At 44.8% G+C, this 16593-nt stretch overlaps 1 protein-coding gene and 2 long non-coding RNA genes across 4 annotated transcripts; 2 read left to right on the top strand and 1 right to left on the bottom strand.

The window, feature by feature from the left end:
• Window positions 1-79: 79 nt before the first annotated feature.
• LOC127559378 (S-antigen protein-like) lies at window positions 80-1064 on the bottom strand. Of its 2 annotated transcripts, none has more exons than XM_051993121.1 (2): window positions 505-1064; window positions 80-177 (listed from the first exon to the last, which is right to left on the bottom strand). In XM_051993121.1, the coding sequence occupies exons 1-2, from the start codon at window positions 1062-1064 to the stop codon at window positions 123-125; spliced, it is 615 nt and encodes a 204-aa protein (XP_051849081.1). In that variant the 3' UTR covers window positions 80-122. The 2 variants fall into 2 exon arrangements, with proteins under 2 accessions (XP_051849081.1, XP_051849080.1); XM_051993120.1 differs by having other exon boundaries at window positions 116-385; window positions 462-1064.
• LOC127559379 (uncharacterized) lies at window positions 523-1408 on the top strand. The gene is made up of 2 exons (XR_007953118.1): window positions 523-621; window positions 655-1408. It is a non-coding gene; the product is annotated as an uncharacterized LOC127559379 (long non-coding RNA).
• A 10379-nt stretch (window positions 1409-11787) lies between these two features.
• Window positions 11788-15295, top strand: LOC127562585 (uncharacterized). Its single transcript, XR_007953712.1, has 2 exons — window positions 11788-12253; window positions 14832-15295. It is a non-coding gene; the product is annotated as an uncharacterized LOC127562585 (long non-coding RNA).
• Window positions 15296-16593: the final 1298 nt, after the last annotated feature.

The raw sequence follows: 16593 nt of genomic DNA, 5'->3' as shown, positions 1-16593 counted from the left end.
GCCCGCCCCCTGCACGTCTGCTGTCTCTCCCTCCATCCCCCACCAGGCTGCCGCAGGGAGGAGCAGGCCGCGCGTGGCTCTAGCCCTTCAAGAGGCCCTGCTCTTTTGGGCTGAATTATGTGTCATAACGTGAGAGGGCCAGGCTCAGTGCTGCCCACAGAGGCTCCTCTCTCCTGCCTGGCATTGCCCAGTGAGGCTCCTCCCTCCTGCCCGGCGCTGCCCAGGGAGGCTCCTCCCTCCTGCCCGGCGCTGCCCGGGGAGGCTCCTCCCTCCTGCCCGGCGCTGCCCAGGGAGGCTCCTCCCTCCTGCCCGGCGCTGCCCGGGGAGTCTCCTCCCTCCTGCCCAGTGCTGCCCGGCGCTGCTCTGGGAGGCTCCTCCCTCCTGCCTGGCGCTGCCTGGGGAGTCTCCTCCCTCCTGCCCGGCGCTGCCCGGCGCTGCTCTGGGAGGCTCCTCCCTCCTGCCCGGCGCTGCCCGGGGAGGCTCCTCCCTCCTGCCCGGCGCTGCCCGGCGCTGCCCGGGGAGGCTCCTCCCTCCTGCCCGGCGCTGCCCGGGGAGGCTCCTCCCTCCTGCCCGGTGCTGCCCGGGGAGGCTCCTCCCTCCTGCCCGGCGCTGCCCGGGGAGGTTCCTCCCTCCTGCCTGGCGCTGCCCGGGGAGGCTCCTCCCTCCTGCCCGGTGCTGCCCGGGGAGGCTCCTCCCTCCTGCCCGGCGCTGCCCGGGGAGGTTCCTCCCTCCTGCCTGGCGCTGCCCGGAGAGGCTCCTCCCTCCTGCCCGGCACTCTGCAGCCTTTCAGAAGCCTGGCAGCCACACGCCTCATGCAGTTGTGGGCACGGGTGTCTGTGTGGTTGGGGAGTGGGTTTTCTAGAGCTGCTCGGCTCTCTGGGACGGGTGCCGCTGGCCCTGTGGCCATAGACTGCCCGGGGGTCTTGGGCCACGTCCTGCCAGAAGGCCGGGGGCTGCTGTATTCGCCCCGGGGCCAAGGTGGCACCTCCAGCTGTTACCCGGTGGGCTCCTCTCTTCTCACGTCGCCGTTGCCATTCTGTGGCTGGTCCCGTCTCCGGGCCCATCCCTGGTGGGTGTGGCGGGACCGGAGGAAGGGCCCAGGCCGGAGCCCAAGGCCAGCGGCTTCCCTCCTCACTGCCTGCCCAGACAAACTCACGTTGTAGCTTTTTGTGCCGCTGAAGAGGAGGGGGCCCGCCTCAGCCGAAGCACAGGGCGGCCGGGGGAGCCGGCTCTTGGTGAGAGAGACCCCGGGGAGGTCCCCAATTGTGCCTCTCCCCTCCTTAATCCCTTGGTGTCTTTGTCACTGGCCAAGCTGGAACTGTGTTTTTCATTGCTGTGAAACATGAGATTTCAAACCAGTCCCTCTTTAAAGCATGAGAAAAAAAATAAAGGTTATTTAAGTAAGTAACATGGTCTTTGGGGGAGAAAGATGAGCGGTGTGCGTGTGGGGTGCGGGGCACAGGCCCACAGAATTGGAAGGAACTGTGCAGGTCTGAGTCCAGCTCCCTCATTTTCCAGAACTCGGGTTCGGCATCTTGCTTAGGGGTCAGCCGGTTTGTGTGGGAAACCGTGTGCTTCCTGTGCCGGTCCCCTGTCCGTGGCGCCCGCCTGGGCTGGCAGGCCCTGCCCCCGCTCCTTGCCGTCTCATGGGTCAGAGTGGGCTTGGGGTTGGAGTGCTGAGTTCAGGGGGACACACCAGGTTATTACAGCTGGCGAGGAAGGCAGGTCTGCTTGGAGGAGGAAGGGGGACGGTAAATTAATTGCAACATTGCCCTTCCCCTCCTAGCTCCACTGATAACAGTAGTTGTGTAGAATGGTGTTAGCCCCATGAGGTGAGAGAGCTGCCATTTTGTGAGGCTCAAATGTAACAAATCCATGAGGTGAGCAGCCAGAGGCTTTGGAGGGAGAGGGTCTGGATTCAAGTCCTGCCTCAGCCATTTAGTTGTGTGACTTGGACCCTGGACCTTCTTTCCTCTCTGTTGAAGAAGGAAGTCAGATGACTGGTCTCAGCCTTTCAGCCTTCCAATCTAAGATCCTATAAAGGTCCTACTTCAACTCTTACCCGATGTGGGAATCTTCTTTCCAAAGACTGACCCCACATTCACCCAGTTAGTCAATAGTTTTGACTCCTGAGATTGTGCCCCTGCCTGATACCTCTCCAGCCTGTGTGCTGTGTCCACTGTCCTCCTTTATCCCCCGGTGTCCAGTAACTACCGGCCTCTAACCATCCCTACCTTTAATGACATTGAACCCCCCATTGGAGATTTGGCCCCATCTTGTCCCCTTTCCCATCAGTCTAAAGAAGGAAGTAAGGCGTTATGGTGTCCCACCCCTACGTCCAGACAAGTTCTCATGTCTCAGAATTGATGCCGGAGATGTCTCCCATCCCCTTTCCCAAGACCCTCCAATCACAATCCCCTCCCCACGTTTTCCGTCTGAGCTTCCCCTTTGCCTGACGGTTTGCTTCTAGCTCCTCAGCAGCCTGGCGGGAGAGGATGGTGCTAAAAGAAGCTTCCTTGGAGGAAGTTTGAGAGCTCCACCTCGAAATGGCCAGAGGGGCTTTGGACTCCAACATGGGACTGGCTGAGGACTTCTTGGGCCGGAGAAATGCACAAAGGGGCATCTGGGGGCGCAGCTGAAAGACTTTCCCTTTGAGGGGACTGTGTGACCCTTGTGTTTCTCTAGCAACTGGGAGAATTTTGGCTTCCACAGCGGGGTCTCCGGATGAGGATGTCGTCAATCATTGAACAAACACTTATTAAGCATCTGGTACATACCAACTGTCATTTGGTCCTGGGAAGATGAGAATGAAATGCCCTCTGCCTTAGAGAAATACACATTCTCCCGGCACCAAGGTTTGCAGCGCTTTCCCTCACAGCCTTGTCCGGTACAGGTAGTGCGTTTTTATTTCCCTTTTTATAGATGTGGAAGCTAAGACATGTCACTTAGAACCTTAAGAGTTCTAGTCTTCTCATTTCACAGATAAAGAAGGGGTTAAATGACCTGACCAGAGTCACCTAGATAACGGTGAGGCTGGAGTTTGAACCAAAATCTTTTTCAATCCACAGTTCTTTGCTCTGTATAAACTTAGCTTTGCAAGTGGAGGGAAAGTAGTCCTTAATCTCCAAAAACTTCCCCTTTCTCTATCAGCCCTGGGTTTCTTTCTTTTAGGAAGTGTTTTTAGTTATAAAAATAATGGAGACCTAGGATTTAGATAAGATAAACCAGAATGGAGGAATCCTAATCCCCAGTTTCAGACTAGATCCTCTCCTGAAGATCCAGGAGAACTCTGACAGGGAATTTGGAAGAATGAAAGATAATTTCCCAAACTGCAGATAATTCTTTCCCTAGAAACTTCTCTCTCCAGCCCCTACAATAACATGGCTACTTAGGATGTCCATCCATAGTTCTCGGTTCCAGTAGAGCCTGCTTCCTTCATGACATCTTTCCGTCTCTTATGTCCCCCTCCTTCAGAAATCTTCATTGTGAGGTATTCTTGGAAGCTCATATACTGAGATCAGATGCTCTCTGTCTTCTTGGGCATGGGGAATCAGAATTTAGCATTATAGGAAGATATGGACATATTTTATGTAATTTTAATATATTTTTGTATGCATAGAAATTAAAATACGTACATTTTATAAAGGACATTTTATGTAATTTTTATATAATTTTGTATATTATATATATTTGTATATATACATCTGTATATATACAAATAAGAGTGATTTATATTTTATGTAAAGGATACCTTTATAAAAAAAAAATTCCTGAGTTCAAATCTGGCCTCAGACAGCTTACTAATTGTGTGACTCTGGACAAATCACTTAGAACCTTAAGAAGTTTGCCTCAGTTTCCAAATCTGTAAAATGAAGAAGGAAACGGCAAACCTGGTCCAATATCTTTGCCAAGTAAACTCCAAATGGGGCCATGAAGAATCAACCAGAACTGAGAAACAACTGCCCAACAAACAGCATAGGGAAATGCCACGCTTATGCCATTGCACACACCTGTGGCCAAGGAATCCAGGCTCCTCCCTAAACTATGGCCTCCTCCTGGACTGTGCCTTTCTGGGCCTCAGTTTACTCAATTGTTAAATGAGGGAGTTGGACTAGAAAGTTCTAATGTATCTCAGAGGGAAGTGTACTAGCCAGATGTGGGTGAATATCCCAGTTGTTCTACCTTCTAACCCTTTGGGAAAATCCCCATCCAAAATCCACCTTTTCTGTCAAATTTGTGGCTTGGACTAAATGACCCTTGAGATTTCTGCTAGCTTATGCTCTATGATCTTCATGCCGTCCAAGGTCCATTTCAACCCTAATGGCCCGTGGAATAATAAAGACAAACCTTCCTTCCCTTTTTCCCGTACCTTTCCAAATGAGGCAATACCAGCCTGGCCTTAAGAGTCCGAAGACTTTAAGTTCTAAATTTGTCCCTCTCGATGACGACATTTCTGTGGGCCATTTTCTTCAAGGATAACGTTGGCTCTGACGTTGGTACAGGTTTGCAAACACCTTGCTCTTCAAGGTAGGTAAGGGGAGCGTTGTCCCCAATTTACAGAGGAGGAGACTGAGATTCCGAGAACTTAGTTAAATGGCTTGCCCATAACCAAACTACTAGTTAATTGCTTGAAGTGCCATTTAGACTCATGTCTGCTTCCCCAAAGCAACTGATGGAGTGAGATGCCTCTCCTGCATTGTAGAATCATGGATTTAGGATGAGGTGGGGAAGGGTCTCTGTGGACCATCAGGTTTTATTTCCTTGTTGGAAAGGGGTGATTTTAATGAGGTCTGTTCATTCTGTGCTCCTATAACAGTACCGGACTATCAGGCCATCTACCTGAGAGTAACAAAACGCTTACCTCAAGGTATCAAGGCCACTTTCCACTTGCCTTTCAGAGCTAAAACAGTCACTTCAGCACTGAAAAATAACTTGTTTCTGGATTCTAGGAGATCTGACGAGTACTGGACTGGGAGTGAGATGACCTGGCTATGAATTGCTATTATCTGTGTGATCTTGGGTAACATCTGTGTAGATTTTAAGTTCTTCATCTGTAAAATCCGGGTGGAAACTAAGGCAGCTAGGTGGATAAAGGACTAGATTTGGAGTCAGGAAGACACGACTTTAAATCTGAATCACTTAACCTCTGTTTTGCCTCGTTTCCTCAGTTGTAAAGTGAGAATAATGACAGCACCTAGCTCTGAATCCAGTTGTGAGGATCACTGGTCAATTGCTTTGCAAACCTCGAAAGTACTTTATAAATATTTTCTTGTTATTTAGACATTTCAGTTTTGTCCGAGTCTTCATGACTGCCTTTGGATTTGGCTTTTTATGGCTAGTCATTTCCAGCTCATTTTACAGATGGGGAAACCGAGGCAGAGTTAAGCGACTCTCCCAGGATCACACAGCTGATAAGTGTTTGAAAACAAATTTGAACTCAGGGAGTCCGTCTTCCTGACTCCAGGCCTGCTGCTCTGTGCACTATGGCGCCACCTAGCCGCCCCCCAAAGTATTTACATTTTATAAATTGTATTTGTACTACAGCTTATAAATTGTAAATATTAGCTGTGAGGAGATCTAAATTAGTTACTTCTGCTAGACTGGTCAAGTCAGAAATTGGTCTCTCCGGACTCAAGTCTGGGTTGATAATCCTCCTTTGCTATTGTCCCTTTCTTGAATTGAAAGAACTAGATATAGTACTAGACTATCTGTATATCTATACATAAATTGTTTCCATCTATACATATATATCTATATATACATATTTTTTCAAATTCAAGAAAGGGACAGTAGGGGAAAGGGGCATGTGTGTACACACACATATACATATAAATCTGGTGCCCTTTCCACCATCCCATACTGTTTTCATGAGCTTTCTGTGACATGGTAGACAGCCTTTGAGGGCCAACAGGGCCAAAAATTTCATTCATCTGCCAATCGGCCAACCCAGTGACGAACTTCTCCGAATTTATCCGGGCTTGTCCTTGAGCAAGGGACGTGGAGCTTGTCACCAGGCCCGTACTAGGAGTCTTTCCAGCTTGGTAGGCATAGGACTTGTTAGAGCTTGAATTCTACTGACAGAGCCTTCAAGAGCCCAGAATCCTCTTAAGTCTTGGATCCTTCAGTGTTTTGGTTTCGATTTGGTGACACCATTTGGGTTCCCACCTCTGGACACTATTCAGTCTGTCATCAGTTTCAACAAATACAATCAAATAAACAAAAGTCTGGGGGAAATAGGCAGAGGGACAGAGAGAATCCAAAATTTAAAAAAAAAAATCACAAAATCCAAACAAATTTATACTTTGATTTAAAAAAAAATAGATATAAACTTTAGCAAAATAACTTTCTTGTTCCAGACTAGAAAATGTCTTAGTAAATTATTTTTTCTGCATATTCATGAAATATTGCTGTTGTTGATGAGTATGTTGTAATCACTTTCTATAAATGTTTCCATATTTCTTTGTATTCCTTTTTTTTGTCATTTTTATGGCACAATAATATAGCATTACATTTATAACCCGTGGTTGAAAGCCAATCTGGAATCACACAGACGTCTAAGCTCATGGCGTGGGGATTTCTCACTAATCATGCTCTTTGGTTCATGTCCCTACCCAGGGTTGGTTTCCCCTGAGAATCTTTGAATATGGCTCATTTTTTAAATCTGTCCTAGGAGTATTGACTTTCTTCCTGTAAGCAATCCTGACTGCCCAGGCATTTTAAGCTAAAATCAACTTTATCATAATGAATATAAGAAATGGGAGAAAAAAGTTATAAATAGCTAGGAATAGCCCTGGTTCTGTGATCAGGGAACCTGTAACACTACCTATGGGACCCTGGCCAAGTCACAACTGGGTTTCCTCATCTGCAAAAGAAGAGAATCTTTTCCAGCTCTACTTATCCAATCCAATGACTCATAACCCTAACCTATAACCTCTAAGAGCTTCATAGGGTTAGAAACTTCTAAGTAAGTTAGTTCTAATGAATTACCTCTATCTCAGTCCCATCCCAGTTCCATGTTCCAAGAACACCAAACGAGTCTTGCCTCATTTCAGGCAGTGGTCTTGGATGAGGTACTTTTGCCCACTACTCTATCTTCCAGAAATATTCTTCTTTTATGTACTCCAAATTGCCTGGCAGCCATTACCTGCATTCTCAGGGCCCATTTCCATAAGCTAAATCCTTTCTTCTTTTGTAGCAAAAAGCATCCATATCTCCTTTCATTCTTTTCTAAACTCTCTACAATCTGAATTCCAATATCATTGTGCAACTAAAATTGCTTTTGCCAAGTTACTATAAGCTACTTCTTAATTGCCAAATGGCCTTTTCTCAATCTTCATCCTTTTTCTGACCTAAAGCACTTGACACTGTTGATGATGGCCTTCTCTTTCTGGGTACTCTGGGTTTTCATAATTTTGCTCTCTTTTGGTTCTTATCCACGTCCTGCCCCTGCTTTTTAGTCTGTTGCATTTTCATTCATGTCACCTTTACTTATTGGGATTGTCCCCTGAGTTCTGGCCAAAACCCTTTTTCTTTTCTCCAAGTTCCTTATTTAGTAACTTCATAAATTCTATTTGGTTCAATTATCGCCTCTAAGCAGATAAATCTCGGATCTATACATACCATCCTAGTGTCTCCTGAGTAGATCACCAACTATTTATTGTTCATTTCTAACTGCATGCTCACAGAAATCTTGTGCGAAACAGAATTTTCCTCTCAAATCCAAGTGTCTCTATTATTATTGGGGATATCCTCAATTCCTCTTTCTCACCTAGTATATCTGAAGAGTTGCCAGATCTTGCAAGTTTCTGTCTCCACAATAACATGATCATATATTTTTTCCAAGGCAATTAAGATTAAGTGACTTGGCCAGGATCACACAGCTAGTGTTAAAAGTCTGAGGGCACATTTGAACTAAGGTCCAGTACTCTATCCACTCCATTATCTAGTTGCCCCCACCCTGTTCACTTTTAACTGCTTTTGTGGCCAGCTCTTTGGTTCAGATCCTCACTACCTCCTTGCTAGATTATTGCAATAGCCAGTGATCATAGCAAAAAGGTGGGGAAAAGGGGCAGAGTGCTAAAGATCGCACAATTTCTAGACTATCATTTATAAACTTTAATTTGACCATTGCTGCTTAAAATCCTTGTCCAACAATCAGTGAGGGAACATACTGCTGGGGAGCTGAATCATAAAAATTCTGACATTCTGGATATAAATGAATCCAGAAGCAAGAAGGAAATTGCAGCTAAATGAGAAAATGGCTCAGGGGTATTTCTTGGAGGGACAAAGAAAGAAGTTATTGGATTTGGTTTTATCATCAGTCCTAAGGTAACAATAAATATTATTTTATGGGACATTTGGTCATTTCATATTACGATACTGTATTTGTAGGAGAATCACTACAAAAATAATCGCAACTTATTCCTCAACACTGCTGCTAAGGATGAGGAAGTGGAGACATTTTTTACCAAGAACCTTATAGAATCTGCTACATTATATCTACATATATGCAGATACTTGGTGAGTTGTAAAGGAAAAAAGTGAGGAAGGATGGTGAGAAATACATGGAAAATTATGATGCAGGAGTAGCGAATGACAAATCAAAGACCAGTAGGCTACCTAGAAATCTCATGGCTTCTTTTCATGAACACTTTCTTTTAGAAAAGAATTGGTAATTAATTGTTCAATGTGGTAAAACATCACAAAAAAAAATCAATATTACAAGACAGGAAAAGATTTGCTATTAATATGGATTGTTAAGAAATTTTTAGTCATCTCTGATTCATCATGACCCCATCTGGGATTTTCTTGGCAAAGATACTGGAGCAATTTGCTATTTCCTTCTCCAATTCATTTTTACAGATCAGGAGACTAAGCTTAACAGACTCAAGTGATTTGCCCAGGATTACATATCCAGTAAATGTCTGAGGCCAGATCTGAACTGAAGGAGTTCTTTGTGATCCCAGGCCCCATACTCAACCCACTGAGCCACCTCAGCATTCGTGTAAAGCAGACCACTGACTTGTCAAAAGTCAGAATTAGTAAAAAGCAAGAAGAAAAAAAAAACAATGAAAAAATGATACGACATCCAATTGAAGTAACTCAATCAAGAGCCCTTTAAACAAATAACTGACAATGAAAAATGGACAACAGAATTATTTAAGGGCCAATTTTAATAAATTTTTTGCAGAACTTTAATTGATGTAAATCTATCTGACTGTCAACCTCCCTACTCAATAAACTCTATGGCTTCTTTTCAATGCCAGGATTAAATATAAAATCCCTTTTGGCATTTAAAGTCCTTCATAAATTACCACCCTTATCCTCTACTGCTCCAGTCTTATATCCCTAACCTCCTGTATTCTGTGATCCAGTGATACCCCATCTCCCAAATCTGAGCATTTTCTCTGACTGTCCCCAATCCCTGGAATAACCATTCGTCCTCATCTCTACTTTCTGGCTTCCTTGAACAAGTGCCAGCTAAAACCTCACTTTCTATAGGAAGCTTCTCCTAATCTCCCTTAATTCCAGTGTATTTCCTCCAAGATTATTTTAAATTTCTCCTGACAATGGCTAATTTGTAAGAGTCATCTATAAAATGAATTGAGGGCATTGCCTATTACTTATTATTAAATTTGTTTATTATTATTTTAAAATAGAGCTCATCTTTAACATTTCAAAATTGATCAAAAATATTGAGACTATATGAGATCCCATTAAGCTTATTTGTTGATTAAGAAATTTTGATTTGGTAAAGCCAAACATTTGCTTTAAAGTATCTTTCCCAACAGTGTCTCCTCTCTCATACATCAAAATTCTTCAAGATTTCTTGAAAGACATAATAATAGAAATAACTCTGTTCAACCACTCTTTGTTCACTAATATCAGGGAAGGGATAAAACAGTATGTATTTGCCAAAGGTGTGTGCCATTATGGTAGGAGAGATTTAAGAATCCATGTCAAATCATGTTTTGTTCTTTCAACTTTTTCTTAGGTTCTCAAATATTTGTCCCTGTTTCTCTCCCCATTCTTTGATCCCTTCATCTCTCACTGTTGCACAGAATCTCGAGGCTGAGATCTTTTGCTGGTGGGAGTAAGGATCAGGCTGACCTAGCTCCTTGCCCAGGGTAAACGCTGACCTGATTGGGTTTCCATTCCCTTTCCTTCAGGCTCTGTTGTTCTTTTGCCCTCTAGGCTGATTCTACATAGCTTTTTGCATTGTTTTCCATTTCTTCTCTTCTATCCCTTTGTTCCCCATCACTGGACACTACCGACTCTTGTGGAATAATAGGGATGAAGTATATTGAGGCAGAATTAGTCATGAGAGGAGTGGGCTCACAAGCCCCTGAGCTTTTTCTTGTGTCTGTTGTAGAGAGTTGTAGGAAAGAGTGTGTTCTAAAAACTTGAGTTTTCTCGTATTATATAATGGGCTCTTTAACCTTTTTTTTCTTATCTTGTGGATTCAGCTTTAGTTACTCTATATCTGGCTCATAATTCTCTGTTCTGCTAGGGGCGGGGGAATAACCATTTCTCTGCCATCTTGTTGATCATGTGATCCCAGATCGGCCCAACTGGATTATATAATATGCTGAAATAGAACAATTAAAACAAAGACGGCCACTTGTTTTATGGGAAATATGCTGAAAGAGGTCCAGAGGAGGAGAAAACAGTACAAAAATGCCTGATGGGAAGCATAGGCAGGGAAACGGAGTAATGGGGCAATTACCTGGCGCCCTAAAAGGCACTCACTCCGGGGTATTGTGGGAGTTTTCCCAGAGTCCCTCTGATGACCATCGGAACGGGTCGGGAAGCACACGCTGCCCTTTACAGGAGTTGGGGCAGGGACTGCCAGTCCCTCCACCTCTAGTGGTGGGACCATTCCCTTTTCCGTGTGGCGATTGCTATTGGAGGGATGCTTGAAAGCCCCTTCTCACCCCGAAATGCTGAAAGTTGGGAATTCATGTTCCATCAGGAGTAGCCATAACCAATAGGAGGAAGTTGACGTTTCAGAGGTTTCCGGGGGCGGCTGGCTTCAGCAGCTTAGAAGTTTCAATGTTTTGTTTTATTTTTTTAAATTACTTTAAGTCCCTCCCTGCTGGAGGGTCAGGTAAAGGCAGGAAGGAGATGGGGGTCTAAATGAGAATTAGAAAATGAATTAAGTTAGGATATTCTTCACATTTCGTAGTTGAAACGAGAGGAGGGAATTTCTGGGCAAAGCTGGGAGCCCGTGGACAGAAGGCAGGTCATCTCTTCCTGCTTGCCCAGGGGTCCTGCAGCCTCCATGCAAAGGGAGTCTGACCGGTAGCTCAAGCTTGGAGCGCTACCTGGCGGTGGTTGATGAGATTGCACCCTCAGTCCTTGCTTTAACCCGGAGCCACGGGTCTCTCCGTTCGTATTGCCAACCCGAGGCGGTGCTGCGGCGGGGAGAGAAATCTCTGCGCGGTAATGAGGGGCTAAGAAGTGAGGGCCCTGCGTGGGAACGACTTTGTAGACCGGTCCAGTGAGATGGGGATGGGATGGCGTAGCATCTCACGGGAAAGAGGCTTGGGAGCTGCTTCTTCAAAGGTGTGAATGCAGAAAATGGAAGCGTCCTGCCGCCAGTGGGAGCCACGCGCAGGCGTATTGGGCGAATCTGCTAATCACGTGGCCATATGGGTGAACAAGAATGCGGTCAGGAAACCAGGGGAGGGGCAGCTAGGGGGCGCAGTGGACAGAACACCAGTCGGAAGTCAGGAGGAACCGAGTTCAAATGTGACCTCAGATACTTAACACTTCCGGGCTGTGTGATCCTGGGCAAGTCATTTAATCCCAATTGCCTCAGGGGGAAAAAAGCCAGGGGACCCTCCAAAGGGGTAGCGGGGTGGGTGTAGTCTGGACCCTCCCTTAGCAGGAGCCTGTATGAAGCCAGGAGTGCATGACTTTGGGCTTTATTCACTCCCCCCTCCCCCCAGCTTTGAGGGCGAGACGGAAGACGACTATTACCTCGTGAGCTTTGAAAAGCCAGGAGAGAAAGCTGCCGGAAATCTAGACGCTAAAGTATACTTTGAGATTTGCCCCAAGTCGGACGCAAGGCCCCAGCGGCGGAGATGCAGACGCGTTCCCGATCAAACTGGGAAGGGCGGACGCCCCACGGGCGCCGCTGGAGCCCGCTCTCCCCCAGGGTTGTGTCCTGGGAGGCTGCGAGGAATGAACTTGTCATACCTCTGAGGGGAGCCCCCTTGGGTAAAAGCTAAAAATGTACAAGTTCGTTGAGGTAGGCGTCCTTGGGTAAAAGCTAACGGGTGTTAAGTGCTTCAATAGAAGCGGGGCCAAGAGTGGGAAGAACATAAGGGAAGGAGAGTTCCAAATGAGGGGATTAGAGAGGAGACACCCTCAGTGTCGGGAGGGGGCGGGTATCTGCAGAGCTCCTCACTCTGGCGGGGTGAGTTCAGGATCTCCCTAGGCTGAGGGAAGACGAATTTAGGTACTCGGCAGTTAGTCTGAGGACAGAGCTCTATTCCACATGGATCCTGGCGGAATGAGACTGTAGGATGTTGAGGATCCTATGTGAAAAACAGCCGAATGGAGATGGGGAACTGGGTGGATGGGGTGGGTCAGATCTGGATAAAATGGCCACGTCCTGGGGGATGACCATTTTTGACCTTGTCACTCTCCTGCTCAATGAGCCTCAGAGGCTCCCTATTGTTCCCAGGACCAAATAGAGAGTCCTCTGGTTGGCATTTAAAGTTCTTGTAACCTGACCCGTTTCGAGCTTTTTTTTTTTTTTCTTTTTCTTTCACACCACCTGTTACTCTTATCCAAATCTGTGCCTTTGCGGTGGTTCTCCTAGCTCTGGAAGTCTCTGCCCCTGCCTCTGCCTCTTGTTCATCCGGCTCAGATGCCACCTTCTGATCTTTCTAGTGGCCAATGGCTTTCCCTTTTAAGAGACCTATACCTACTCTGCCTCTTTTTTATATGTACCTAATTATCTACATGTGGTCTGTCCCATTAGAAAGTATTCTCCTCAAGAGAAGGGATTATTTTTTGTCTTTCTTTTCATCTCCAGCATTTAGTGTATAATGCAGTCGTGTAGTAAGCATTTAATAAATGTTTGTTTGACTGATGAGTGAATGAAAAAGCATTTATTAAGTGCTTATTATATGCAAAACACATACTCTTATATGTATGTGTAAAGTATTGAACTATTTTTTTTCATTTGTTGATAAATTACCCATGCATATAACTTGTAAATGAAGTATTGAACTATTGTAAAAGGGTCCAGTGGGTCTCTAGCAGGGGGCAGTGCTGTGAGGGAGGAGTAACTAAGAAGGCTTCATTAGTCTCAAACTATAGAGAAACCGGGTAGAGCCAAGAGTGGGCCCGGGGAAGTGTTATTGTACGTTAGGTTTATCTGTTATCTTGGCTAAGCCAATGGGGAGAAGACCTCAGACTTAAAGTTGGAATTTGGGGAGTTGTCCCAGTAGAAAAGAAAGGCACTAGGGTCTTGGGTACAAAGGATAGTCTCAAGAGAGCGAACTCTGTGGCTCGGGTGTTCCTGGGAATAAGATCATTTGTTATGGTTATTCAGTCATTTCAATTGTGTCAATCTCTTCATGGCCAGGTTAAGTTTTTCTTGGTTGGAGTAGTTTGCCATTTTCTTCTTCAATTCATTTGACAGATAAGGAAACTGAGGCAAATAGGATGAAGTGATGTACAACTAGTAAGGGTGTGAGGCTGGATTTGAACTCAGGTGTTCCTTGCCTCCAGATTCAGTACTTCATCCACTGGGCCAGCCATTTGACTCTAAGAGGGAATGAAGCAAAGGATGGCTTTCCCTAAGAATTGAACCAGCCTTGGCAATGGGCTAACTGATATGTTTTGGGATGTTGACTTTGACAAAAATGGAATAGGGTGAAAATAAAACTTTGTATTCAGGAATCAAGGAGATTTCTAGAAACAGGTCATCAAAAATATTCATTATACTCTGGCCCAAACCTGAGGAATAGATTTTTTAAAAAAAAATTAGTTTTGTTGGTTGCTTTCTTTTTTCTCTTTTATTCTGGTAAAGGAGATATTTTTCTGGTTGGACGGAATAGGAAGGCACCTATGGGAAATGAAGGTAGTGTAAAAAAAGAAAATATTAATAACACTTTAAAAGTACATTTCAAAAAGAAAAAGTGTTAATCCTTTACATTCATATAGCGCTTTGATATTTACTAAGAGGGTTTTTTCCCCATGAATTGTACCTTTTAAATTTCCCCCATTTTACAGATGAGGAAACTGAGACTTAGAGAAACAAAATGACTTGTCCATGATCACCTATCTAATAATTGCCAGAGGGAAGATTAGAATTCAGTTCTTCTGATGCAAAGTCAATCACTCTTTTCATTATATCTTCCTAGCTCTCCCAGAAGGGGGCAGGCAGGGAACCCCACTCCCAAATCCAGAGTTTTCAGGTTAGGAGAAGAGGGAAATACAATGTCCCGAGGTATAACTACACAAGAACCAAAACCAAGCCAAAGGCTTCTTAGAACTTGGCTGGGTCGCAGTTAGTTTATGATATCTCTGTGTGCCATAATTCTTTGGTTCTATGGATTTTTACATACAAAGAAAGATTTAGAGCCAAAAGGGGTCTTCAACATCATCTATTTCTATACCTTCATTTTATAAATGACAAAACCCAAAGAAGGGAAATGACTTATAAAGATCATGCTGTATGAGCAAAGCTGGGATTTGGACCAAGGTCATAGTCTCATAGATCTAGAGTGAAGGGATCTCAAGTCTGATCCTCTTATTTCGTAGATGAAGGTTGTCTGCCCAAGATCATACAGCAAATCCATTATGCTTTCTAGGACATCCAGGGCATCGAAGGCTATCCAATCCAACACACACCAGGAAGCCCTAACGTGGTTGACAAGGGTTATCCAGCCTTTTGAACAGTTCTAGTGATGAGAAACTCACTTCCTTCTCTCAAAGTAGCCAATTCTCACTCATCAGTTTGAGGAATGGCTAAATTAGTTACAGCATATGTATGTAATGGAACACCATTGTTCTGTAGGAAATGATAAGCAGCCTGATTTCAGAAAAGCCTGGAAAGACTTACATGAGCTGATGCTGAGTGAAGTGAGAAGAACCAGGAGATCATTGCATGGAGTAACAAGAAGATTATGTCATGATCAACTGTGATGAACTTGGCTCTTCTCAGCAATGTGGAGATTCAAGACAATTCCAATAGACGTGATGGAAATGCCATCTACCTCCAGAGAGAAAACTATGAGGATTAAATGTGGATTAAAGCATAGAATTTTCACCTTTTTTGTTTGCTTCTTTGTTTTTCCTTTCCTGTAGTTTTTCACCTTTTGGTCTGATTTTTCATGCACAACAAGACAATTGTGGAAATATGTTTAAAAAGATTGCATATATTTAACTTATATCAGAATGTTTGCTTTTTTGGGGAGAGTGGAAATAAGGGAGAGAGGGGGGAAATTTGGAACACAGAATCTTACAGAAGTGAGTTTTGAAAACTATCTTTACATATATTTGGAAAAATAAAATACTATTGAAAAAAGTATCCCATTCCTACTACTGACAATTACCACTACTGGGAAGCTTATTCTTACAAGGAGCCCACATCCTCCATTCTTCAAACTCTACCCTAGCTCTCATCAAACAGATTGGTTGGGACTCCTGATGTGATGCTCTTGTTACCATTTTCCTGTATTGTCCTTCCCCTAATAAAAGCTGAATCTGGGTAAAAGACTCTGGTTAGAACTTGGTAAGCAGCAGCTCTGCCTCTCATCTTGCTTAGCAGTTCTCTGTAGTGATCCTAACCCTTGCTTAGAGGGTAAACTCCCTAGTGTCCCCAGGACACCTCACTTTCCCTCCCAGCTGCAGGAGCAGCCAAGTGGAACCCTGATGAGGCTAATAATAGTTCAGGCCTTCAAGGCATGGGGATTTCATTCCTGGGCACAAAGAGTCCATTTCCTCCATGCTTAAGTGAATCTCCCAGTTGCACCAAAAATTCATCATGGGATAGTCAGGTTGACAATGAGGCCCTTAGTCAGGCTTGTCCTTTGATGTCAGATACACGATCTATCAGCCAGCCCGACATTGAAACCTCCTGGGCTTGGTGGGACCTGAGAGATCTGGCACTTGCTGGCTCCACCTTCAAGAATATTTCCTTTCTCTCCTTCTCTCTCTCACTTTTCATTTGTTCCCTGATAAAATTCCTTTTGGAAAATCTGAAACTTTGGATTGGCTGAACTAAGGGGAGGAAAGGTTTGGGTACATAATTAGACCTAGAGATCTGAGGCCATAGAAGAAACCTGGAGGCCAGGGGAGGCCTGATGGCATCAGCAGGGGAAGAAGAATTTGAGGCAGCCTCACCAAGTCCCATCTGTGAGAATGTCCCGCAGTCTGTCAGTCAAAAAGCCTTTATTAAGCATCTACTGTGTGCCAAGTGGGCAGCCAGGTGTTTCAGTGGGTAGAGGAACACAAGGTATCTGAGTTCAAATCTGGCCTCAGATACTTACTGGCTGTGTGACTCTGGACCAAGTCATTCTGCCTCAGTTTTCTCATCTGTAAAAATGAGCTGGAGAAGGAAATGGCAAAATG

Source organism: Antechinus flavipes, chromosome 4 (assembly GCF_016432865.1).
Source record: "Antechinus flavipes isolate AdamAnt ecotype Samford, QLD, Australia chromosome 4, AdamAnt_v2, whole genome shotgun sequence".
Taxonomy (NCBI): Eukaryota; Metazoa; Chordata; class Mammalia; order Dasyuromorphia; family Dasyuridae; genus Antechinus; species Antechinus flavipes.
Note: the sequence above shows the minus strand (reverse complement) of the source record. Positions and strands in the feature narration are given on the sequence as shown.